This window comes from Pipra filicauda, unplaced genomic scaffold, assembly GCF_003945595.2.
Source record: "Pipra filicauda isolate LSUMZ 115617 unplaced genomic scaffold, ASM394559v2 scaffold134_size1991817_pilon, whole genome shotgun sequence".
Lineage (NCBI taxonomy): Eukaryota > Metazoa > Chordata > Aves > Passeriformes > Pipridae > Pipra > Pipra filicauda.
The window spans coordinates 535,824-560,613 of record NW_024103818.1 but is presented as its reverse complement, the minus strand read 5'-3'; the positions used below and the strand labels follow the sequence as shown (position 1 = coordinate 560,613).

The 24,790-nt window shown below is 38.3% G+C and overlaps 2 protein-coding genes across 3 annotated transcripts in view; both read left to right on the top strand.

The window, feature by feature from the left end:
- Positions 1-247: 247 nt before the first annotated feature.
- Positions 248-24,790, top strand: part of AQR (aquarius intron-binding spliceosomal factor) — a 67,189-nt gene continuing 42,646 nt past the window's right edge. The window contains exons 1-7 of one of the 2 annotated variants that reach the window (XM_039378309.1): positions 248-337; positions 17,555-17,888; positions 18,764-18,820; positions 19,611-19,651; positions 20,642-20,677; positions 22,010-22,130; positions 23,452-23,592. In XM_039378309.1, coding sequence (XP_039234243.1) covers positions 17,802-17,888; positions 18,764-18,820; positions 19,611-19,651; positions 20,642-20,677; positions 22,010-22,130; positions 23,452-23,592 — 483 coding nt within the window. In that variant the 5' untranslated portion in view covers positions 248-337; positions 17,555-17,801. Of the gene's footprint in view, positions 338-17,508; positions 17,889-18,763; positions 18,821-19,610; positions 19,652-20,641; positions 20,678-22,009; positions 22,131-23,451; positions 23,593-24,790 lie in introns of those variants that run through there. The other variant, XM_027736469.2, reaches the window with a different exon arrangement.
- Positions 261-8,625, top strand: ZNF770 (zinc finger protein 770). Its single transcript, XM_027736470.2, has 2 exons — positions 261-337; positions 4,649-8,625. Exon 2 carries the CDS (start codon positions 4,792-4,794, stop codon positions 6,907-6,909), a length of 2,118 nt encoding a protein of 705 aa, XP_027592271.2. The 5' UTR covers positions 261-337; positions 4,649-4,791; the 3' UTR covers positions 6,910-8,625.

Sequence of the window (24,790 nt, the reverse complement as noted above, 5' to 3'; positions counted from 1 at the left end):
TCTTATTTGTGGAGAATAACGTGTCACCACCAACTAATAATTCATCAGCAGAGCCAGGGGACATTTTCTGCCTGGGCAGAAGTGAAGCCCGGGGCGCTTCCCCCGCCCCGGCCCCGGGCCCCGGCGCCGGCAGGCGGGGCCGGATTGCGCGGGGGAACGGAAAGCTCCGGACCGAGTTTCCCGTTGTCCCGGTGCCATCCGGGGGAAAGAGTTTAGGTGGCAGCAACCCCGGGAGGGATGAGGACGGTGAAGGTGCGGTGGTTGCTTCTCCAGGTCGCTCCCTTCGCCTCCGCTCCCCGCCCTCCCCTCGGCCGGCAGGCCAGGGGCCCTGGCCCAGGTGCGGCCCCGGCGCGGCATCGCGGGGGGGCTGGGCCGGGGGGTCACTGCGCGCTGGGGACCCGGCGGGGCCGGGCGGGCCCGGGGCTCGGCAGGGACCCGCTGTGCGCCGGTGGAGAGCGCCCGCAGGGTGTCTGTGTGTGTCTGTGTGTGAGTCGGTGTCTCTGTGTGCGAGGCTGTGTGTGTGCACAGCCTGCTGTCCGCAAAGGCTGCTTCGCTGCTGCTTTGAGGTTTCTAGCTGGATTTACGTGTGGGGGGAGTGTTGGTGTCAGTCCGGAGGTCTCAGGCCCCTGCAGCAGAACATAGGTTTATCCTTAAACTAGCCCTGCTTCATCATCATAAATCTTTTATTTTGTTTGCTTCAGGAAGTGTTTTGGAAATATGCAAGGAAGATAGGGGAGAATAAGGGGTGTTAGCTTTGAGGAGCCATAACACTTGATTTCTGCACAACTGGCAGGTGAAGGTTCCATTTCTAGTGTGAGTTGTGTCCCCGTGGCACCAATCTAAACTTTTCTCTTGGGAGAGCTGGTGAGGAAATCCATCAGACAACGTGTTTGTCTCAGTTCCTCTTGCTCTGTCACATACTATGTTTCATAAATCAGCAGGTAGATTTTCACTTTTCTGTTGTGTAGTTAGTATAACTGGAAACAACTTATGTTTCTTCACCCATCTATTATTATAATTCATTTTCTTATATAATTGTTTCTGGGAAGCTGTAAGTATTAGCATGCTTCAAGGATCTGAGGATATACTACTAATAATAATGCAGAAGAACCCTCCATGGCAAATTTTGAAATATATTGAATTTTCAAGTCTTAATTGGCTTGTTTTGAATTACAGTGATGAGCAATTGGAAAGCAAGCAAGAATATTTATCTGTATAGGGTCAACTATATGAGTGTGGGAATTTGAGAGATGTTTGTACAATCTTTTTTGAAAACCTCCAGTGTTGGAGGCAGAGCAATCTCCCTCCATAACTTATTTGTATGTGCATTAAAAGAAGCTTTGCAGCTGTAAGGGCAATAATGTACTTGAATCCTCTACTATAATATGAAACCATTTCCATTCACAACTATAAATGGTTTGGGAAACAGCTTATTTCTGTTTGCCTTACAACAAAGGTTCTTATGCTTTGTTTTGTAGGGCGTGTGTTCTTTTTAATTGTGTCTCTTCTTTTTTAATTTGAACATTCGCAGTTAGTTTAATCCTTTCTTGTATATTTGGCATTTAAGCTCAGATCATTCTTGATCCTCTTCTCTGAATTCATTCCAATTAGTTCATATGTTTGACTGGATTTGAAGGGCAGTATTCAAAAATGGATAGAGTACTCCAGCTGCCTTCTAAACAGTAGTAAGTAATAAGAAAGATTTATGTGCTTTCAAAGCTTTACATCTGTTCATGCATCCTGGTATGGATGGTAGCTTTTGGCATATTCACCTTCTGTTCCAACTTAAACTCCAGGTCTTTCCTGCACAACTATAACCTAGTAAGTTTTCCCCCTTCCAGTTGGTTATTCTGGTCTAAATTGAAGGCCTTGTATTTATTCTTATTAAAATGCCCTTCCTGGTTGGTTTTTTTGTTTTGTTGAGGGTTTCTTGTTTAAAAAACAAACAAAACCAAGGCAAACTTCTCTGATTAGTTAAGACTAGATTTGAATTCAGAATTTTCTTCCATTATGGTTTCATGTTGTTGCAGCTTGCTGCCCTCTGTAATATTAAAAAAATAATCTGTAGTTAATCACTAAACAATACTACTTAGGAGGATCTTCTGTGGACCTTCAATGGCCTATGTTATTTCTTGATTCTGTTTTTCTGCATGACCTTACAGCCAAGATGAAAAGTAGTGTCAGTTTAATAGTAAATTGGACTAAATCCTTATCACATAGGGAAGTACATTTTCTAACTCTAATTAGGACAAGCCTTTGTACTTGCAAGGCTGGCAGGAAGCAATATTCCAAGCTTGTCTTTTGCTCTTTGATCTTTAGCAGCAGCATGTTTATTCCTTAGATGTGCAAGGCAGAGAGCACCCTGAAATAGATGTGGAGAAGCCTGTCCTTAGTAAATAGGATTTGAAAATGTATTTGGGCCACACAGTAATGCCCATCTTGGCTCCTTTCTCCTTCCCCTGCATCCCCTTAGTTTACCCTGTCTGAGCCTTTAGTTTTTCACAGGGCAAGCAGATCACAGCAAGAAGCTATACTCTGCTTTTGACACCTTGTACTACAGAGCATTTTCCTAATTCACGAGATAGAAACTTTAAAAAAATTATAAGCTAAATACAAAATCCCTTGTGTAATATGCCACAGCTGTCTCTTACTTCGGACTTTTTGCTTTGCATGTCATTGTAGTGTTTGAGCATTTTCCTGATGTGTAAATTAGATCTGTATGACAGTATGTTATCTGAAATTCGTCAGTCTTTACAGTTCTTCTGCGGGAGGTTTTCTTTAATGGAGGCTGCCTTGAGCTGCACAGAAACTCAGCATAGCTGCGAAGCTTTTCTGCTTTTCTCAGACTGCCTGTCTCTAGCTTCATGGTAGCACAAACTAGAAGACATTTGGTGTCATACACTTAACTCTCTCTCTAAATTTCCATCTTTCACACAATGTGACGGCAACTGGGAGGAAAAGGGGATCTCCTAAAAGTGTGGTTTCTTGCTTCTTCAAAAAAAGACTGAAACTGAGTAGCTGTTAGAATTCTACAGGAAAAGAGAATAGGAAAGTAAAAGTTGACTTTCTCGACTGCTTTATCTATCCTGAAGTATTTCAGTGAGATTAAGTAAATTCTTAGTGTAGTGACAACCGCATGTAAGGCAGACATCCAAGTGTTACATATTAAGGCCCACAATTATATAGGAACAGGTCTGTTAGAGGTGGAACAATCCTACCAGATGATCATGTTTTCTTTCAGTTAAGCTTAAGAAAAATCTTGATTCACCAGATACCTTCAGTCTTTGTGCATGTTTCTCGAATCTCATTGTACTTTTATTTAACTTGCTTTCAATTGCAGGTTTTTATTCTTTGCAGTTACTTTGAATAGATTTTTTGGATATTTCTGAATTTTTAAAAACTAAGGGCATTAACTGTGAAATGACGGGGTTTGGAGACACTGAATAAATGAATTTTTTATTCTGCTGGTATGTTGAACACATATACATACAGCTTGTGGTAACTGTGAGATACAGAAGACATTTCTACTAATTATAGTTTGTGGTGTTTTGATACTACAATTCACAAGTCGTAACTGTTATGCCCTTGCTTTAAAGTTTGCTCCCTCCATCCCTTTTATATAGGTAATCTAATTCTATTGTTTGTACTGTGCTTGTGGACTGGAATACTTAATCTGTCTTAGATGCTTCAATTTAGGATTGATGTGACCAATTGAAATCAGTCCAGAGATGATTTAAAAGACCAATTTTTTTTTTTCTTGGTAGACCTAAAAGCAATACTTAGAAAACTCCAGAATTTTCCTAGTTTATAGAAAAGGAGATAATTCAGACTTTGAATACATAAAATTGTGATAGAGAACAATGAAAATAACTTTGTAGTAAAGAAAGGCTCTGCTGAGTGCAAGGAAAAGCTTCCTATGAAGGTGATACATTGGAGCAGGAGCCTTGCTGAGATTTTGGAACCTCCCTCAGTGGAAGTTGTTAGGGCCACTTTGGAGTGATCTTAGACATGAGTTGGCCTCATAGTGGAAGGCTTGGGCTAAATGTTTGCTTGAAGTGCTTTCTGGCTGTTCCTGTGAATATTTTAATAACTTTTCTACACTCAGGAATTTGCAAAGGTATTGTTTCTTTTTTATAAGTCATTGAGCCTCAGCTGAGACACAGTAGCTTGCCCAACTGTGTTCCATCTGTTGAAAATTCAAGGAAAATGAATACTATTTCATTACTGTGGTTTAGACTAAAACAGTAATTATGATGAATTATGGTAACTACCTTTGTATTCATGACTTCACAGTATATGAATGGTTTGGTATCACAACTCTGATACTCTTGCTTTATAGTGAGATAGTGAACATAGCTTGTGTTTTTTCCATGTTCTGGGGGTTGTGTTTTTCTGGTTGTAGTTTATGGCTAGTGTGTTGCTCTTCCTGACTGGCTCCAGCATTTGCCATTTGAGAGAAAGTAGTATAGTTTTTCTGTACCATGTGACATAACAAGTGATTACTCTGTTACAAGGAAAGTATTTTAAGCCAAGTTAAATCAAGAGTATTCTAATCTAGGTACTTTTGGTCTCTTATGTAGAAAACAAGAGACAAACTCATCAATCATATATTAATATAAGCTAAATAATACTCTCTTTCTTGTTTTAGGGACCTGTGAGATTTAAGAATATCTCTCCTAAGAAAATTCGCTGCTTCTACAGCCTTCCATCTTAGTGTGCAATTGATGATTTCACTTGAGACACCTATCTGAAGAAACTTAACAGTAGGCAAGGTGTAATTGCCCTTTAAAAATGTTAAAAGTTCAGCAGTGTGTAACAGCTGTCAAGATACCCAAGAAAAAGCCATATATTTGTGACATGTGCTATAAACAGTTTGAAACTCCATCAAAATTAGCTAGGCATTATCTCATACATACTGGTCAAAAGCCATTTAAATGTCATGTATGCAATAAAACATTTAGGCAGCTAGTCCACCTGGAGAGGCATCAGTTAACCCATAATCTGCCTTTTAAGTGTATTATTTGTTATAGAAACTTCAAAAATGTAATAACTTTCTTAAAGCATCAGCAGCTTCATAGTGAAAATTATGAGAATGATACAAAACAAGCAGAAAACTCCATGAATTCTGAGCAAGGCAGGGTCACTTGTGGCATATTTCAGTGTTCTGTATGCTGGAAACCTTTTAAAACTGAAGAGAAGTGGATGCTGCATCAGTGTCTGAAGTCAGATCATCTACGTGGTGCCAGAAAGAGAAAGAAAACTCACACTTGTGAATCATGTAACAAGACATTTCCATCAAGATCCAAGCTAGAAAGACACTTCCTTATTCACACTGGACAGAAACCTTTTAAGTGTTCTTCATGTGGCAAATCTTTCAGACAGTCAACACACTTGAAAATTCATCAGCTCACACACACAGAAGAAAGGCCTTTTCAGTGCTGTTTTTGTCAGAAGGGATTTAAAATACAGAGCAAACTTGTGAAGCATAAACAGCTCCATGCCAGAAATAAGACTTTCCCCAGTACTGCATGCAAAGCAAAGGCTCTTAAGTATCCCAGACCACACAACCTGCTGGAAGGGAAGAGGGATAGTTTCAAGAATGCTGACACACGTGAGTCACAGGAGAATGACCCACATGATGTTCACTCAATTTATATTGTACCCTTTGAATGCCCAGCATGTGAGCAGTGTTTTGAAACAGAGCATGTTCTAAATTTGCACAAATGTTGTCCAAGAGACAGCAGAAGTTCAAATAATGGTACAACAGCTTGCAGACACACAGTCAACATGAAAAATAAGATCCTGGTGAAACTGAAGTGTACTGGAGCAAAGGCAACAGATTTTTCTCTGACTGACAGAAAAAAACCCAAATCAGGTCATGTTAGAAATCCTGACCTGGTTGCAGCTAGAGATCAGTGTTCTGATCAGCATGCCTCCACTAAACCTTCCAAGGATTGCCACAGCAACCTTGACATGCATAAAGCACTTAGTAGTCAGATGAAAAGAACACTGACTGTGGCACTACCTTGGCAAGAGTACCTGCAACCTCACAACTTGGGTGTTAATTTAAAAGGTGTGCTTACTGGTGAAAGCACGTTAAACGTTGATGATTCACCGGATAATAAAGATGATGCTTTTTATGGTTCATCAAATGATAACTTCTTTGATAATCCAGAAGTACGTCACTGTGCTTTTTCAGCTTCTGCTAAAAATATACATAACAGACACAAAGTGTGTCAATGTGACAGATGTGAAAAAATTTTTCCATCTTCATCCAAACTTCAAAGACATTATCTTATACACACGGGACAGAAGCCCTTTGGCTGTAATGTTTGTGGGAAGACATTTAGACAATTAGCTCACTTAAAAAGACATCAGCTCACCCATACTGAAAAGAGACCCTGTAAAAGCCCCATTTGCCAGGTAGAATTTGAAAACCTGAACAAACTTTTCAATCATCAGGGAGATCACATTGAATTTAAGTCTTCTCAGCCTGTGGGTTATTCTCAAACACCTTCACAGCCATCTGGCTTTCAAGAATTTGAGCTGATTCAGTCAAACCAAGCAGCTGAAATCAAAGTTGAAATCGAGTCGGGGAATTTTGTGCTTGACGCCAGCAGTAGAAACCCACAGCTGTATTTGTGTAGTAAATTGTTGGAAACAGAGCAAAGCTGTTACAGTTATTGGCATAATTTTTCTGAAGGTACTGAGAAAAGTGAAGTTGTTAACAAATTGTATCAATGCAGTATCTGCTTTAAAACTTTTAAATCTCCTTCTAAGCTTGAAAGACATTACCTAATGCATGCTGGACAGAAACCTTTTCAGTGTTTAGTTTGTGGAAAAAAATTCAGACAGACCCCACATTTGAAAAGACACCACCTTATTCACTTTAAAGAGCTTAAAGCTTAGCTTCACTGAGCAACAGGAGAATATATTGTTTTTATCAAAACTGGATAATGTCCTATGAAATCATAGATTTAAACTTTTGGTTGCATAATTATTAAAATACTTATGTTAGACCAAACAATTAACTAAAGAGGATTATATTTTTCTGTTACACGGATGAGCTGGTGAAGAGTTAATATGCTGTCTTCAGAACTGTCTACTTGTTATAATTTGTGAGATATGAATGTTGAAATGTTTTAAAAAATGCAAAAAAACCCACTCTGCATTCCTTTGGCTAAATTAATTTATAAATAACATTCTTACTGTATTAATAGTGTTGCATAATCTGCAGTGCTCCATGAATCAGATATTTTAAAAGTTTTACCTTTTTCTGCGTAGTATTTTATGTTCAATGACAACTACCAGAAAAGTAAAGACAAGGTAATTGCCACAATATAGAAAAAATGGTCCCTTTACTTTCTTCTGGCTCCCTATATGTTGCAAGCAAAGGACACTTGCTGTATTTGTTTCATATTTTTAAAAAATGGATATTTTTAGAAAAAAGATACGAAAAAGGAAGAAAGTACAAAAAGGGGAGAAATGAGAAAATGGGAAAACCGTGAGGTTTAATGAGAAAAATGTTGATGTGGCATTATAGAACATTCTGTTTTCTATAGAATAGAAAAAAATGCTTTTTAATGTGCTTGGAGATCTATTCCTCATCTTGGAGATGAGAAATTAGATTATTTCCCTTTTTATATAAAATATAAGGAGACAATGCTATAATGTTAGGATTTATAATCAATCCATTTCACTACTTGATTAACTCCACTTCCTTGCATATCCCTCGCCTTCTCTAGCTCTTTTGGCCAATTCGTATATTACTGAACTATTTTTATGTAAGAGAAGTGGACAAGAAATTATCATTAACTTTACAAACGTGCTTACTATCTGTTCTAGTCTCCTTTCCTTCTATCATACATATTGAACCAGTAAAAGAAGTGTTCTCTAAGATGTGATAATAACTCAGACAAGCAGTTTTGCCAGGAAGTCATGTTCTCATTATATTAAATATAAGAGACTGAAAATTACTTTTAGCTGAAATTAAGTAATTCTGATTTTGTATTAATAGAATCTGTAGCTATACTTTCTGGTAAGTAGATGGCTTTGTCCTTTGTGCTGAAGAGGCTGGCAAGAAGTGTAAGTGCAGTGGAGCTTTATGAACAAGAATGAAGTTTGTTTCTTTTTTATTTTCCCCTGAAAAAACTACCTTTTAGGATACTTTGTTTGTTATACAATTTTCAGTAGTTGAAACCTGAAGTTTTTAATCCTATTTCTAAATTAGTATCTGTAAGATACATGACATTCTCTATTTAAATAGATCCATATTTATTTAACTAAGATGGGTTTGATTTTTTTTTATTTTTGAAGTGGCGTGAGCTTTGTAGTATTTGGTGAATATGAAGTGAAGGGTAAAGGGCGTTTTTATTTTCATACATGTTGTTATTTTCCATTTTCAGAGAAAATAAAACCAGGAAAAATACTCAGAAACAGTCTGTAGTTACTATGATTTTTGTGTGACAGACAAATTCATTACATTAATAATGACTATAGTTATATATTGAGATTTGTTTTCTCCCTATGTGAATTGTTTCATATTGAAAGAACACTGTATAAAATGTTTTGAAAGGATATTGCTGAGCTCTTTTAAAATACCTGTAATAAACTATTTATATTGTACTTTTATTGTATGCTTTTTTTTCAAACTAGAGTTTTGAAACTACTTAACATTCATTATGCAGAAAAAACTGCATATCAAAATAACTAACTTTGTATGTTAGAACAATAGCTTTTATTTCAGATATTTTTTATTATGAAGTATAAATATGTTTAAACATAATGAGATCTTTCTTAAGGAGTTACAGTCATTTAAAAATGCTATGTTTGAGAGTAATGTTTAGAGAACACTTTTTTGTTTTGAAAATATCAGTAAATGAAGGGGAGGTAATACAGAAAGATACTTTTGAGGGATGAACAGACATTTGTGCAAAGTGTTACTATCTGATTAATTTGGAAAGCAATGAAATCTTTGGGCTTGGATTTCAGAAGGGCAGTAAGAGCCACTCTGTTTATCTGGCTCTCTATCCCTTTATGAAAAGTTTTGTGTCAGTATAAATTCATGATTTTAAGGGGTTAATTGCAGACATTAGCTAGAAAGGGGTAAAATCGTTTCTAAGAGTCAGGAGAAAAAACTCTGAAATTGAAATCCTGTGTCCTTTGCAGTTAACAGTAAAATTCACTGGGACTGCCATACTAACTGATCACATCATCCATTTTCTACCTAGGAAATGTGGCTATGGATGTTTTTAAAATGTTTGTGCTGCACTGTCATTGCAATATGTCACAAATGAATGTTTTAGGCTGCTCAAAGAATCACTGGCAAAGGTATCTTTAAAAGCAGGTTTAATGTAAAAGTGAAGGCACGACAAAATTGGTTGACAAGGTTCACTCTACTACTTATTAGATGGTTAAAGCACATGGAGAAAAGTCAGACTAAAATCTAAAATAAATCAATTTACAACTAAAATCAACCTAAAATGATCTGTGTGGAGGCTGGGAATGGAAAAAGGGTAAGGATGGGAAAGAGTAAGGATAAAAGGAATAAGGGAGACCCTCCAGCTGAGGGTCTTCACAAGGTTCAGAGGGCACTCCCTTGCCAAACTTTCTCCTGGATTTGACCAATGGGGTGGCAGTTGTACCCCCGCACAATGTTGGCAGAAAATCAAAACTTACATATATGTGTTCCTATATATGTCTACAGAAAATTCAAAAAGGAAAAAAAAACAATGATAAACCACAGAAAAACTGTTTAATCATTTTTGTAGCTGCTTCTCATTGAGTGCTGGGTTTCTCCTTTGGCTGTGATCTGCTCTATTTCACCCAGAGCCAACAAGAAAAGTTAGTGAGGCAAATTGAAGATAGACACAAAAGAAACTTAATTGAAGTTAATGAGACCTTAGGCTGGATCTAATGTTTAGTTTTCCTGGCTGCCTTCTAGTGTAAATGTAAAACTCTAAAAGTCATAATCTTGCAATAGTAGCTCATTTGAGTAACACTTTTCTAAGTACAGTTGAATGACTCTTAAATCAATAAAGACTATGGATTCAGCCTGTCTAATGGCCCCTTGTAATAATGTTGAAAATGCCTAGATCTCCTAAATAACTAAAGTGGTCACGGTTCATATTTCTAGTGCAAGGTTTTGTGGATTTTTAAAGTGCAAGTTTTAACTTAATAGCCTAGTTTTATGGTCTGATGGCTGTGGATGAGATGTGTCTGAGAGGCAGTTATCATAAGGAAAATTGAAATTACAAAAGTGACTATGCTCTCATGTAAGGTACTTTATCCAGGTTAAGCAAATTAACTGTACTTTTGTACTTTTTCATGTAATGACTAGTTCTGTCAAGCAGCTTTTAAACAGCATTTTTTTAGCATCTGTTAAAAAGGTGAATATTCAAAGTCCGTGCAAGTGAAGGAGAAATCAGTCTTATGCCAACAAAATCACTCATAAGTGATCATATCCCTGTTCAGAAACTATTGTTCTAACATAAAAGTGTCATTATATGTGTCCTGAGTTATCACAGGTCTCTGAATGCTGTTTACTTCTGTTCTCTGCCATTCCAGTTCCTGTCTGCTTCCAGGATATCCTAATGTGTGACTTGATTCTGTTATGCATCTGACGTGATTTGGATATGTTGCTGAAATGTTTCCTCATCACTGGAATCCTTCCAGTGTCCCTGGTGCTGAACTGTATGGATCTGTGAAATCCCATATGTGACTTCTAGTCCAAGGGTCGTGGAGGTGGTTGTTGCACGTGTGCTGCCTTGGCATGCAAAATAGTGCCTGAGGATGTGAGTGCATGAAGATGCAAGAAGCTGACCGGTGATGATGTAGACAGTGGCCTGTCATTCTCCACTGAAAGTGATCTGGGTGTGTAGGGTAGTAAGAGCATATGGATATGGTGACTGTCCAGCTTTGCCCATGGCACTTGAATGTCCCTTGCTGGCAAAGTGAAGGAAGGGAAACAGAGAATTACGTGGCCACTGCTATATGAAAAAGTAAAAACTGTTCCTAAGCATGGTGTCTTCCATTTGTACTGCTAATGCACTGCACTCGTATTCTATTGACATAAAGGAAAACATTATCTTTCTGGCATACAAATTTGCATTATTTTATTTGTGCATTTTTTTAGGGTATAAATTTTAATCCTTAAGTATGTCTTTGCAAAAGGAGCTGGCTGAGCTACCGAAAAGCAGATGATTTCCTCAGTTTCCACTTTATTTTGATTCTCAGATGATCCTGAAAATACATCAGAGAGATTCCTGTTAGTGACAATATAGGCCTAGTAAATTAAGTAGAAATCTGCTAAGCCATCTAGACACCTCAAATGCACCAGGCAATTTGAGGATAATTTTTAAGATCAAAACATGTTAGGATTTTTTCATGACACTGAGAGCAACCTTGGATTAGTATCTTGGCAACCTTATTTGCCGTAGTGCACTTTATCTCATATTTAGACTCTGGGTCTTAATAATAGCAGGTACTTGGGTAGTGAGAATATCTTTGTAAGAATTCCCTCAGGCGTTGAATAGCATGTCTGCTGCTAGTGCAATTAGTGGAGGAAAAATGTCCATTTGCCAATAAGCTAAAATGATTTGTTGTGTATTATTGTAGTTTATATCATAGTAGAAGGGTTTTTTTCAGTCAGAGGAATTATTAAAAGTCATTAAATTATTTTTCAGTATTACACCGTTGTGACTTTGCTGTCTTCAGTAGGTATTCTGTTTTATTGCCATTTTATCCTCTCTTAAAATCCTGACATGCTAATGGCAATGTCTACCAAAAACCTAGAAAATATGGAGAAAAGCAAGGATGAAAGCTTTAGGAGACTGGAGCTAGCTCTCAGCATCTTAGAATTGCTCTGCCTCCGATTAATTTTATGCTGCATATTAGATACACTTCAGTTTTGTCTGCAATCTGTTTTTTTTTTTCTTTATTGTGAGGAAAGATATGTGATCAAGGATCTACCTTTACAATGATGCTGCAAATAGACCCAAATTTCTATAACACTTCTCATGCCAGCACTAGCAGAAAGGAAGTTATTTGCCTTATAATCTCATTTCAGTGATGAAGGCACCATGTTCCTCCATCAAACAGATTTATTTCATATTAATTTTTTTCCACATAGAAACTTTATCACATAAAAGCCTCTCATAGGATTTCTAGCAAATATTTCTAGACCTTTTCTGGCCATTGGTCTCTTAACTTCTAACTGTGGTTCTGCCTCAGTTGGTAGGAACCTAGCTAAAATTCTCTGAAAAGAATTAGAATAGCCCAGAGTCTGCTCTGACTTGAGCCCAGCAACAGAAAGCTCAGAATGACACAAAGTCTCCTATTTCAGCATTCCCTTCACTAGACACACTGCTGCTATTCTGGGATATCAAAGCATCTGGGTTGCTGAATTAACCATATTTTTCTCTAGTCATGAGCTCAGAATATCCATTGAAGTTACTGTAAGTTTTGCACAAAAATCAAGGGCAGTACATTGGCCAGAATGTGTGCTAAATAAATATTTATACACAAATCAGAATGCTACTGATGGCTTCTTTACACTTTAAAATTCTAAATATTTTAAGAAGCATCTGTTGCTAAACTGAGGCATAATTTTTGAAAGTACCCATATTTACTGAGTGGAAGTACACATATTTAGTGAGATGAACACGGTGACAAAAGCCTTGGACTAGAAGAATATACATAAATAAAATAGTTAAAGGAACATTACATGATTGAATTAAAGCTATAGAGAACAGGCTGAACATTTAGTTTCTATAAATATTAACTGATATGAAGGATAAGCTATAATCAAAGGAATAAGCCCTTGTCATTGTGCCTGAGCTTTTTACATGTTGAAGGATTGCTCTGATCTTTTTTGAGAAGCTGTTCCAAATTTTATTTACCTGAAAGCAGGTTTAAATCAATATATTTCTTCTACAATATCAACAGGTAAGAGACAGGAGATTTCAGATCTTTTTTGCTTAATGTACATAATATTCCGTTTCTATGCCATTCATCCCCTCATCCCTTTCAAAAACTTACATAACATTGCAAGGAATGTTTCAAAATGTTGCATATTCATAGTCACTTTCCTCCTTTGGTTAGAAGAAAACCTGTATGTGCAAGTTTGAATATATACATGATAAGACCTGTAATTCTCATGTGTGGAGATTTCTGTTTCAGAGCTTTTCAGAGGGATGCCTCTTGAAAAACCTCGTGTTTATGTGTAAAAGTCAACAAGCTAAGATAAAAGCTGATTTTAAAGTGATACGTTCTCCTAAGCTTGAGAGCATCGCTTCACAGAAAGCCTCAACAGGCTTGATCCTGCATGGGAGCTTTAGGCCTAGCTTGAAATTGTACAGATGAACCAGCAAGAAAACAACCCACGGATGGCAGAGCGTGGAGCGGTACAACAATGCTGTCAGTGAGCTGCTTTTCTGTTCACCAGAGTGGTGTTAGCTATAATGGAACAGACTCCACCCTGGAAAGGAGGTTTCAATATCTTCAATTCCACCTTATGTCGGGGGAACCTCTGTCATTTCTGCTCCACTGGCCACCAGGACAGGTGGCAGTAGAGTTGTGATAGCCAGCCCATGCACCAGATCAAAGAGCCGGGAGTAGCTGCTGTGCTGCAGTGACCAGGCTGAGGCACATGGGGAATCATCTGTCCCTAACACAGTGCTTGCTTGGAGGAGAACAAGTCAGTTGTCCATCAGACAAGATAGTGGTTCATAATTTTCAAGGAATCTGGTGACTGGACTGGGTAAGGTAATTCCATTTGGCACACTGACTGCAGTGCTGGTATTTGTCACCTGCTTTGGAATGAAACTTTTACAGCAAAATGTACATAGGTGCAAGATGGTATCCGTACTGAGTCTGCATTTCAGTGCAGGGTTTATTTATGTCTAAGAAGCTGAGGGGTAAACCTCTGTGTGAAAGAGAAAAGTAAAAAGTGAAATGGCATTTATATTAGAAGTATGGCCCTCCTGAATCTAGTTTCACTGATCATGTCTCACTGACAACCCTAAAACAATAACAAAAAAAAAATCAATTAATATTGGAATCAATTAATATTGGAAATCCTTATCGATTAATTGTTTGGAGTTTTCATTGGTAGAAATTAATAATTTCTGTGACTCGGTAGAACCTAAAATAATCTAAAAGGTAGACAAGACAGAACATAGAATCAACTCCTGCTGATTATCACTAGGTACTTTCTGACCTACTAAAACTGTGTTCAGGAGAGTATCATTGAGATAAAAGCAATGGGCAGCTTACTGATGACCTTGGCTTACACAGTTTGCAAAGAGAGAGAGAAAAGCGTATCTTTCTTAGCTACAATAATATAGAAGGGCAAGCATCCAAAACAGGAAGAGCTAATTAAGCAAGAAAGCAGCATAGAATATAAATTGACCAGGACTCGGTATGCAGCCTAGAAATTAATAATAGTCTTGAAAACTATCTACTCAAATGTGTGACTTTTAAATAATACATGTCTTCATGAATGAATTAACAGATTTTTTAAAGGAATATTTTATTTTCTTGACATGTTAAGTCAGTGAGTACAGAAAGAGGGAGAACTTCAGAGAAGGCTGTGGGGATGACAGGGTACGGGGTATTATTTTTCCTCAACTACAAAGGAGTTTGGGGTGGAAAGTCTCAGATGTGCCTCCACTCAGGGGGGTAAACTGAGCATAGGCATTCAAGAGACCAGTCTTAATAGACAGTTGTGAGCTGGGGTCAGAGTCACAGATGGGGACATAGGTACAACACTGGGTGTCGTTATACCTGGTCTAACCACAACTCTTTAAAGGTTGCCCTGCTCTTGAGGCTTGAAAGTGATGTATTTTTCCAAACCACTGATTTATACTTTTGCTATTCATTTGTAGTCCTACTGTCCCAGCAGTCTCTAACTAAACAATACGCCTTATAGAGAAAAATTTAATGCATTATTTATAGGGAGGGGATCTTTATCACTTTATTTGATATTGTCACTTAGGCATGTAATCATATTACCTACCATTAGGCATGTGATATTAGTTTCTGATATCAGAAGCTCCTTCAGCAAATGAGAGCACTTAAATTAGTTCTGATCTGTGCTCTGGAACGACCTCTGTTGCCACATTGACTGGATTGACTGTAGTGAAGTTTAAGAAAACTGATCTCCTCACAGGGACACCCAAGTACCAAAAGATAGGTAAATGTGGATTTGTTCTTGAGCTTTCATAGCTTTGATAAAATATGGAAATTTGCAGGTTTTGACACATGCCTGATGATCTATCATAGGCAAAAGCCAGAAGGTTTAGGTTAGCCTTGCAAGGCTGTTCTAGAAAATTTACCAAGTCCAAAATGCATTTGCCTCTCCCGATTGTCCATCTTAAACACAAGGCTCCTACCTGAAAGCCAATTGCAGAAGCTTTCCTATTTTCAGCCCATATTTATAGGTAATATTTATAGGACATTTCTTTGTCCTTCGGTAGTTCCTTCCTTTCCTGTCATTTATCCCTGTAGTTTACTTATGGATAGCAAAGAGTAGTCTCTTTTCTTTTGTTTGCCAAACTGACAAATTTTTCTGATACATGCAAATATAAGCTATGTATGTTGACTTCTGAGGCAGGCAAATATACAGCAACCAAAGTGTGGAAGGCAACTTGGGGAGGACACTGTAGGCAGTATTATCAGCTAAGATGCAGCAACATGCTAATACGGCTCAACCAGCCAGCTCAGGTGAATTTTACTTGTATTTTCTACACCTGTCCATGGATGCAAGTGCTAGCAGTTGTACTAGGTGATGGAGAAAGGGCAGACACCAAAAGGTGTAGTTGTATTTGCATAGATTTTGATTAGCCTAAGTCAGTCACAAGCTACAATCTCTAAGCTGTTTAATTTAAGCTGAAGCATCTTAATGCACTGGGTTTTTAATATCAACATTTAAGTGTAAGGTGGGGTACATTGGTTCAAATGTATTTTAAGTGCTTTACATTTACGTATTTTTCATCAAATACAGATTTCTGAAGGTTTCAGTGACTAGACAAGACCATGTTCAATCCTTGTTATTTATAGAATTTTTTACTGATACTTTTGTAACTTTTTGGTTTTACTAGTTTTCATGCAGAAAATGTAAATTTTCAGGGTCTTCTAAAGTAAAGGCATGTGGTAGGCCTGTTTATTTGAATGCAGCAATTGTCTGATCCTATTCAATGTACTGTCCTTACTTTTCCCATTCCCATTGTACATTCTAATTCAGCTTCAAAAAGAATATTTAGTTTAACTTCTGCTTGAAGAAATGAAATGGAGATTACTTTGATAGCAAAACAAAGGAGGTCATATTCAAACAGACTTCAATAGGATCTGCCTGGAAGTTTAAAGTACTTGAGTGGCAGGTGTTGGATAATGAGCCCAGAAACAAAGCACCATCACCTCCCTAGGGAGTCTGTTAATTTCCTCCTTAATTAATCTGTTTACCAAATAGAATGAGTTACTGCAAGCCATTCTAAAGCATTATCAAACTTCTGACTTCCGTGACCGTGCAATTTTTCCCTTGTACCTTTGCCTTTCCTCCACATGGGCACATGGATCGGACAGGGTGCACAGCCATGCTCAGGTCTCAGTGGCAGTTGTTTGATGTTAGTGTGTTTTTCCCGCATTAGGATGGACAGAAACCTGTGCCCTAAGTCATACACAGAACAGAAGGAGCCCCCCTAAGTGAATTTACTGAGCGTTGGAATGATGAGTGTGGCAGCAATCTGGCGTGTTGACTGCCTCCCTCTTAACAGTATGAGGTTCAACAAGACCAGGTGGTGGGTCCTGCACTTTGGCCACAACAACCCCCTGCAATGCTACAGGCTGGGGACAGAGTGGCTGGAGAGCAGCCAGGCAGAAAGGAACATGAGGGTACTGATTGACAGCAGGCTGAACATGAGCCAGCAGTGTGCCCAGGTGGCCAAGAAGGCCAATGGCATCCTGGCCTGGATCAGGAACAGTGTGGCCAGCAGGACCAGGGAAGTGATTCTTCCCCTGTACTCAGTGCTGGTGACGCCACCCCTGGAGTGCTGTGTCCAGTTCTGGGCCCTCAGTTCAGGAAGGATATTGAGGTGCTGGAGAGTGTCCAAAGAAGGGCAATGAGCTGGTGAAGGGACTGGGGCACAAGGCCTATGAGGAGAGGCTGAGGGAGCTGGGGCTGTTTAGCCTGGAGAGAAGGGGGCTCAGGGGAGACCTTATTGCTCTTTACAACTACCTGAAAGCAGGTTGTAGCCAGGTGGGAGTCGGTCTCTTCTCCCAGGCAACAAGCAAGAGGGCACAGTCTTTACTGCGCCACGGGAGGTTTGGGTTAGACATTAGGAAGCAGTTCTTTACAGAGAGAGTCACTGGGCATTGGAATGGGCTGCCCAGGGAGGTGGTGGAGTCACCTTCCTTGGAGGTATTTAAGAAGAGACTGGATGTGGCACTTAGTGCCATGATCTGTTTGACGAGGTGGGGTTAGGTCATAGTTTGGACTCGAGGATCTCAGAGGTCTTTTCCAACCTGGTTGATTCTGTGATTCCGTCTTTTCCCACAGCCTTTCTGCATTTAGAAGCTCCTGATCTCCCGCAGGCGCCACCGTCAGGGAAGGGGCAGCAGTGCCAGCGCAGGAGCAGCAGGTGGCGCCGCCGCCCGCCCGCCCGCCCCCCGGCCGCTCTAGCGCTCGTGGCCCCGGAAGCGCTCCCGACTCCGCTGCTCCCGGCCGGAGATCCCTCCCTCGGCCTGGGCCGGGCTGGGAGTGCCCGGGACGGTGGCCTGTGCTAGGCGGCTTCAGGGGCGTCCCCATGGCGGCGACGGCGGCGTCCTCGGCGGCGCCGAAGAAGATCGTGGCGCCCACGGTGTCGCAGATCAACGCGGAGTACGTGACACAGGTAGGGCCGCCGGGCCGCCCCTCCCGCGGCGGGGGCCGGGCATGGAAGGGCCATTCCCGCCGCGACGGCGCCGCGCTGTTTAAATAGCCTTCCTAGGCCGTGGGTGTTGGGGAAAGGGTTTTATTCTGTCGTGAGTGATGAGAGATGTAACTGTGTTACGTATGAGAGGTTATTTCCCCCCAGCGCTTCCAGACTAGGGAGATTTACAAAGCAGCACTACATCCATCATGCACTACTAAAAGACATGTTTTAACACGTGAAAAGTTGCTGAGAATTTCTTGTTGCTGAACGTTTTAAGTGGTTTTCTACAAGTCTGTTTTTTTTTTTTTTTTAATTATTATTATTAATTTCTTTCCCTCTGGAAATTTGATTTCCTTCGTCTTCCAGAGCATAAAGGAGGTTGAATAAAGTTGGATAGGAAGCTCTTGTTACCATAGCTCAGGAGTCTTGTTGAAGCATTAAATAGCATTAAAGTATTAGACTTTTATATATAGTCTCTAGTTACTTGTTAGGTTCCTCAATGGAAGCATAATCATTTGAAACCTGGGATTCACAGTCCCTGAAAAATCATGTTGTATTTTTGAGGGTTTTGTTAGAAGTAGCTTACGAGTAAAAGTTGTTTATTACATAGCAGTCTGTGCATCTGAATTTTTTCCAGAGAATTACACCTCTCTTGGAAAAGGTTTAGGCATAAAATCTTAAATTGTTGAAAAACACTGCTGTTAAAAAATATAATTTTGTTACCTGTGGTTACTGTAAGCTGAAATTAAGTAAGATATTAGTGAAATAAAGTTTGGGGATGAAATGTGTTGTAGAGATATTGTATCATTACAACTGAAAATGTATATATTTAACCTTTATTTTTTCTCATGCAGTTAGCAAATAAATACTGGGCTCCACATGTGAAGAAAACATTGTCTTTTGATTTAAAGGTAATTACTTCTACTGGAACTTTGTTGGGGTGTAAAAGAATGAGGATCAACCTTTTTCTGATGTGTCAATGTCCAATGGTCTTTATTTTATATAAAAGTATAGGAGACTGCTTGGAAGGTCAACAGTTGCTTAAGACACTAATTTTTTATGTATTTGCAGTTTATAAATGTAGACGCTGTTAGAAAGGTGTGCTATAGCAGTGCAGTTCTTTTACATGCTATTTGTTCAGTTTATTTTGGCCAAGAACTTAGGGGGGCAACAGATTTTTGAGCATCTCCTTTGAAGCTAAAAGATGCTTGAGAGGGTACTACTTGTAGAAATGAAAGGATGAAAGACGCAGGTATTGCTGAACTGTGTACTTTATAAAAGCTCTCTTTGGAAAGCTTCGATCAGAACTTCAGTGCTGTTCTGGTGGATATGTGCACTTTGAATGTTTAAAATTTGGCACAATGTGTTTGGTTTTGTGTAGTGCAGAGTAACCTAAGTGTTAGGTTTCTTTTCCTTGTGGATGTTTGCCTAGTCTCTTTGTAGTATTTGTGATAAAATTTGTCTGTGATTGTTAGAACTAGGATGTACATAAGCAGCTGAACTGCTTCTCTGTGTCATATGACATCGAAGTGTGCCTATTGCAACTGATAGTGCAGATTCTTTCATTCTTGTTGGAAAAGTTTGATAAAAGTATTTTAGTAGCTGTAAGCAGAGAGTAACTAATTTAGAGTAAGGTGTCTTAATGCATTTTTAGTCACTTTATTCAGTATATAAAATTCTCTTAAATATTCTTTCCCGTAGGTCATTGAAGATGTATATACAAAAGAAATTGTCAGGTCAAAGTAAGTACACCAGTTGCTTTCTCTTATTGGCAACCATTCCAACATTATCTGTATTGAAGTGGTTTCTAATGTTTCATAGAATATTATAAAACTCATCTACATGTTGAAAGGAGATGAAAATTACTCAAGGGTGTTTAAGTAACTTAATTGTTATGGTATTTCAAAGTCTGAATGTGGTAAAAAGAAATTTCCTAAATTCATAATTCTTAAATGTGATGGTTGGACATCCTATTATTCAGTTCCTTTACTGGTAGTCTGTTGTGTTTCATGTTGGTTTTGTTGTGATGGTTATAGAAGGTTGATCCATGCTTTTATCACTAAGGAATGCAAAGAAAAAAAAAACCAACATTGAGGAGTGTGCTGCCTCTAGCTTTCTACTCTTTTCCTGGTTGCTGTTACCAGGTTTATAAAGGGCAAGTCTAATTTCTAGTTGTACTGTTAGATGGGGGAGACAAAGAATCCAGGATAAACTAAATTCTACAACTGTGTGTACAGGAAAGAGTTGTAACTGTAGCTGGAGCTTTCAGGGGAAGTTTGAGCTCTGGAAATAATTCTCTTATTATTCCTCTCTGAAAGTAATCTAAGAATTGTCATATGCGATCAGAGCAAGCTTCAGTTTCTAGTCACTAAGAAGAAATACCATTATGAACTGATTAAATATATAATTGTTGTTTTCCAGAAGACACTCTCAGCTTCTAGCAATTTGTATTTTCAATGCTATTGGAAGTGGTGTCTTCATATTTAAAAGACCTGCATGAATTTTTTTAAATGTGAATTTAATTGTTTAATGAATCTGCATGAGCTTTAGCTTCCACAGCAGTTGCTTCTGCATTTGAGTGGTTGCTATTGCATGGAAACAGCATGGCAGAAGTAATTCCTGGGTGTTTCTACAAGCTTCCTTATATAATGAAATAAGGAAAAATATAGCCATTTTCCGTGCAGCTAAGATGTGTGTGTTCCTGTGTTAATTGATTACTTTTTCCTTTTTAGGTTTGCGATTAGAAAAATAATGCTTCTTGAATTCAGGTAAGCTAATGGCAGTGAAACTTTGAGTGGTTTTTTCATAGGAACCTGTAAAGACGAGAAGCAAATGCAGGGCAGTAAATCAGTTTGAAGGTAGTATGCTCACTTGTTCCTACTTCATAAGGCCTTGAATTGTATACTGAGGAAAATTAAGTAAGGAGAGCTTAATTTAAAGGGGAAATAATTCATAAATTTAAGTAACATATCAGAGTATCTTCGTTCATGATTCTCAATTTCTAGTGTAAGTGAACCATCGAGGAAGGGAGTATGAGTGAAATAAGTGAAAAACTTAGGTCCGTAATTTGGAATGTGTCATTTAGCCTTAAATCAGAACTCATTGAAGTCAGAGGAAGTTTTTGGATTAAGTCTCTTACTATGAGGGTAAAAGTGAATTGTGCTGCAGCATCACTAACATTTTCTTCACTTGAAAAGAAATGGAAATCTGTTTAAACAGTAGTTTACAACTACTTCAGACTTACCTGGAAGAATTTATAGAGTATGTCTAAAAACACAATGTTTAATGTTCTCTTTGGCTCTTTTATCAAATCTTAAGAACAAATACAATGAGATGTTTTTTAGTTGAGGTAGATTCTTTGTTTCAAAAGGCTGAAATATATAAGTAGAGTCACTAACTACCAAAGTAGGATAAACCTCCCTCTGTTTCCTGCTTCTTAATTAGAAAAGTTGCAGAAGAGAAAATGTAAATTATGGTTTGGGGCTTGACATAACAAATGGCATACAATGGCATGCTGGTAGCATGACTTCTGGAATTTGTATGTCAGCAGTTACATGGAGTTAGAAGTTCTTATCCTTTCTGTGAACATTCTTAATGTTATCAGCCCCTAACATAACTTCAGTACTTTCTGGTCTATAGCCCCATCTACTACCATTTTTCCTGTCATGTTCTCTCTCTTTGCCCTCCCTGCCCCCTGTTTGTCTGTTAAGCTCTTCTGTCTTTATCCACAAGATTTTTTTTTTTTATTTAGTAATACAAATACTATTATACTGTAGTTGTTCTTTGCATCTTATGCTCAGAAATTTTCTTTGGGAAAATCAACCTGAATTCATGTTATGACTTTGTATGGAGCTGTGGCTACTTGTTACAATGAATGTGTCTTCCTGATGAAAAACTCACCTGTCTCTTGTGGCTTTTACTGAGTCTTAACAAGTTTTGCTTCAGTGACCTAAATGAGAGGTAACTTGAGGAACTACTCAACAAACTATGAAGATGACTTTAAAGAGGAAAAAAAACCGTTGTGGATAACTGCTCTTTTAAATGAGTGACAGATTATGTGGGTGGCAGTAACTAATGAAATACTCTTTGTCTCTTCACAGTCAGTACCTTGAAAATTACCTATGGATGAATTATTCTCCAGAGGTGTCCAGTAAGGCATATTTAATGTCAATCTGCTGTATGGTGAATGAGAAGTTCAGAGAGAATGTCCCTGCGTGGGAGGTAACTGATTTCAATTACAGCTGGAATTGACTTTGATCTGCAAGTTGCAGCTTTTGCAGTGTGCTCACTTGTAATGACAGAAGGTGGCAGAGCTTGTAGTGTTAAAAGGGAATGGTGCCTCAGCTGGAGCATCTCATATGCTGTTTTAAACTGTAAGTTCTTTTTGGAGAAAGGACTGGACAGATGAAAAATTACTTGATCCCTCCCAGTGCACAAGTCCTTAATGTATGGCATCTCATAGCAGAATAATCACCAGCATTTGCTTTTTTGGCACTTAACTAAAGTTGGGTATTTACAGAGAAGTTCTTGCCCTGATATTGAAAGAAAAAAAAAAAAGATTTTTTTAATCTGTGGATATAAGCAGGCACCACTGAAATATATTCTTCAGTAATGTTGTGCTTAAAACCTGTGAATACGATTTTCTAGCTTTTTTACTTTATACTAAAATGATCTCTTATTCTGCTCTTGTGTAGACTGCTTGGTTAGTTTTTTGTTGGGTTTTGGTGTTTGTTTGGTTTTTGTTTGATTTTTTTTTTTTTTAATAATATGTTTAGAAACGTTTGTGTTTCTACGAACAGTCCATTTCTCGCAAACATCTCAACAATGTGAGCCTAGTTAGACATTCTATGCAAGCGTTATTTCAGAAGCACGTTTACTTCGGTACTAGTGCCATTACTTCAGTGCTGGTAAAGCATGAAGGATTACTAACTGGCTCATATGATGTCTGTCTTTTTTTGTTCTGGCATATGTCCTAGATACAAAGTGACAGGTGTGTGTTACCTTTCAAGCAGATGAGTTAAATTTGTTATTTGGTACATGACTGCCCTTGTAAAGAAACCATTTTGTCTTGATGATTATTTAGTTTACCTTTTTCTTCTGAGGTAGGTGGCTGGAATTTCCATTAAATAAATCTCTAGTGGTTTTTACCTGCTCACTTTTTGCAGATCACTTAGAACTGCCATGGTTTTAGCCAAAGTCTACTGATTGTCTTCTAACCTGGGACATTTTACAATATTTTTGTGCAGTCACCAATTGAACATTCCCACAACACAATCCACTCCACCTGTGCTTCTTGTTCAGTTTGTCCTGTGCATCACCTGTACGAGACTATGCAGAAGGTGTACCGTGAGGATCCCGTGTCAGGAGGATATCATTGGTCTGTTTTGCTTGTGCTGCCCAGTCAGAATAAATGAAAAGAGGAAAATTAATCCTTTCTTTTATAGATTTAAATGGATTTAGGGAACTTAAGCTATATTATGTGAAAAGATTGAAATTATTTGTATCAGTCTGACTCAAAATCAACTTCCTCTTCTATTCCCAGACATTCAAAAAAAAGCCGGAACACTTTCCTTTCTTTTTCAAACGCATACTGGAAGCATCGCTGGTTGAAAATGAGAGTGAGTACTCTCTGCATGAACAGACAGTCCTGCTGCTTTTCCTTGATCACTGCTTCAATAGTTTGGTACGTTAAAAGTAACTGTAATACTTCCAGTGTGTTTATGCTGTTCTGTGTTAATGGCAGTTTGAGCAATTTCTTCTTACGAGGCAGATGAAACAAAATTCCCATTTAATGAAAAGACATTACTGGGGAGCTCTTACCTGTTGTTTTGACTTTTACTTTATCTCTCTCATCATGTTTGCTTTTCTCCTACACAAGGTCATAGAAGAGACTTGAAATTGAAGCATTGGCACTTGGACAATTTAGAGGCACAATTGAATATAAATTTTGGTATTAAAAATGGTGCTTAAAAAATGACGTATTTATATTTGTAAAGTTACTTTACACTTAAAAGCAGATGACTTACTATTTGCTCTTTCTGTTTTGGCTGGGAGATTGCACAAAAATTATTTCCATTAGCTATTGAGAAAGACTGTGTTTTCCACTTTTGAAACCAGACTTAGATAATATTTCTGTCTGCACTTCTCCCAAGTTAGTTTTAAGAAAGTATTGGACCAATTTGTGTTCTCAATCTGTAGTTAAAAAAGCGTTGAAGATCCTAAATAGCAAGCAGGGAGAATAATTTACAATTATCTGTGATATGAAGCAGTGCTCTATAACCACTCTTGCTACTGGACTTTTTCTTTACTTACATTGCACATGGGATGTATTATTCAAAATCGACGTCTGCACAAATAAGAACAAAATTCTCACAGACAAAAAAATTTAGAAAGTGAATTATTTGATTTTGGAATTAGGAATGGTTGTGGGAGCCAGTAAGCATCTTGAACTTTATGTGTATAGTTCATTGAGGTAATATTTTTCTGTAGTATCCATGGTACAATGCATCTCCATTTTCAATAGTTTGATAGTGACTATGGAATCCTTCTTGTAGAGCACGTTTCTCATATAACATGACAGGGAGGCCAGTGAAAAAGTGCTTGTAAAAGCACACTGCTCTTGCAAGCTGTCCTTATTTGTGAAAGGCAGAACAGAATAGTCGCAGTAGTGTTTTAAGTGAAGAGCGGTGAAGTTTAAAGTGTCAGAATGCTGAGAATGGAGTATTTGTCCATGAAGATGTTAATGGAAGTTTTTCAGTGGTTTAGGAAAGAAGGAAAACTTTGTGGATGCAGATCACAGGCAGAGCTGGGGAGAGCACATTTGAACTGACAGAGAGAATTATTTATTTCAGATAATGGGAAAAGTGTAGATGAAGTGAGAG

What these genes read in the sequence shown, in the direction of transcription:
- ZNF770 (XM_027736470.2), top strand. Translation starts at nt 4,792, where the DNA reads ATGTTAAAAGTTCAGCAGTGTGTAACAGCTGTCAAGATACCCAAGAAA.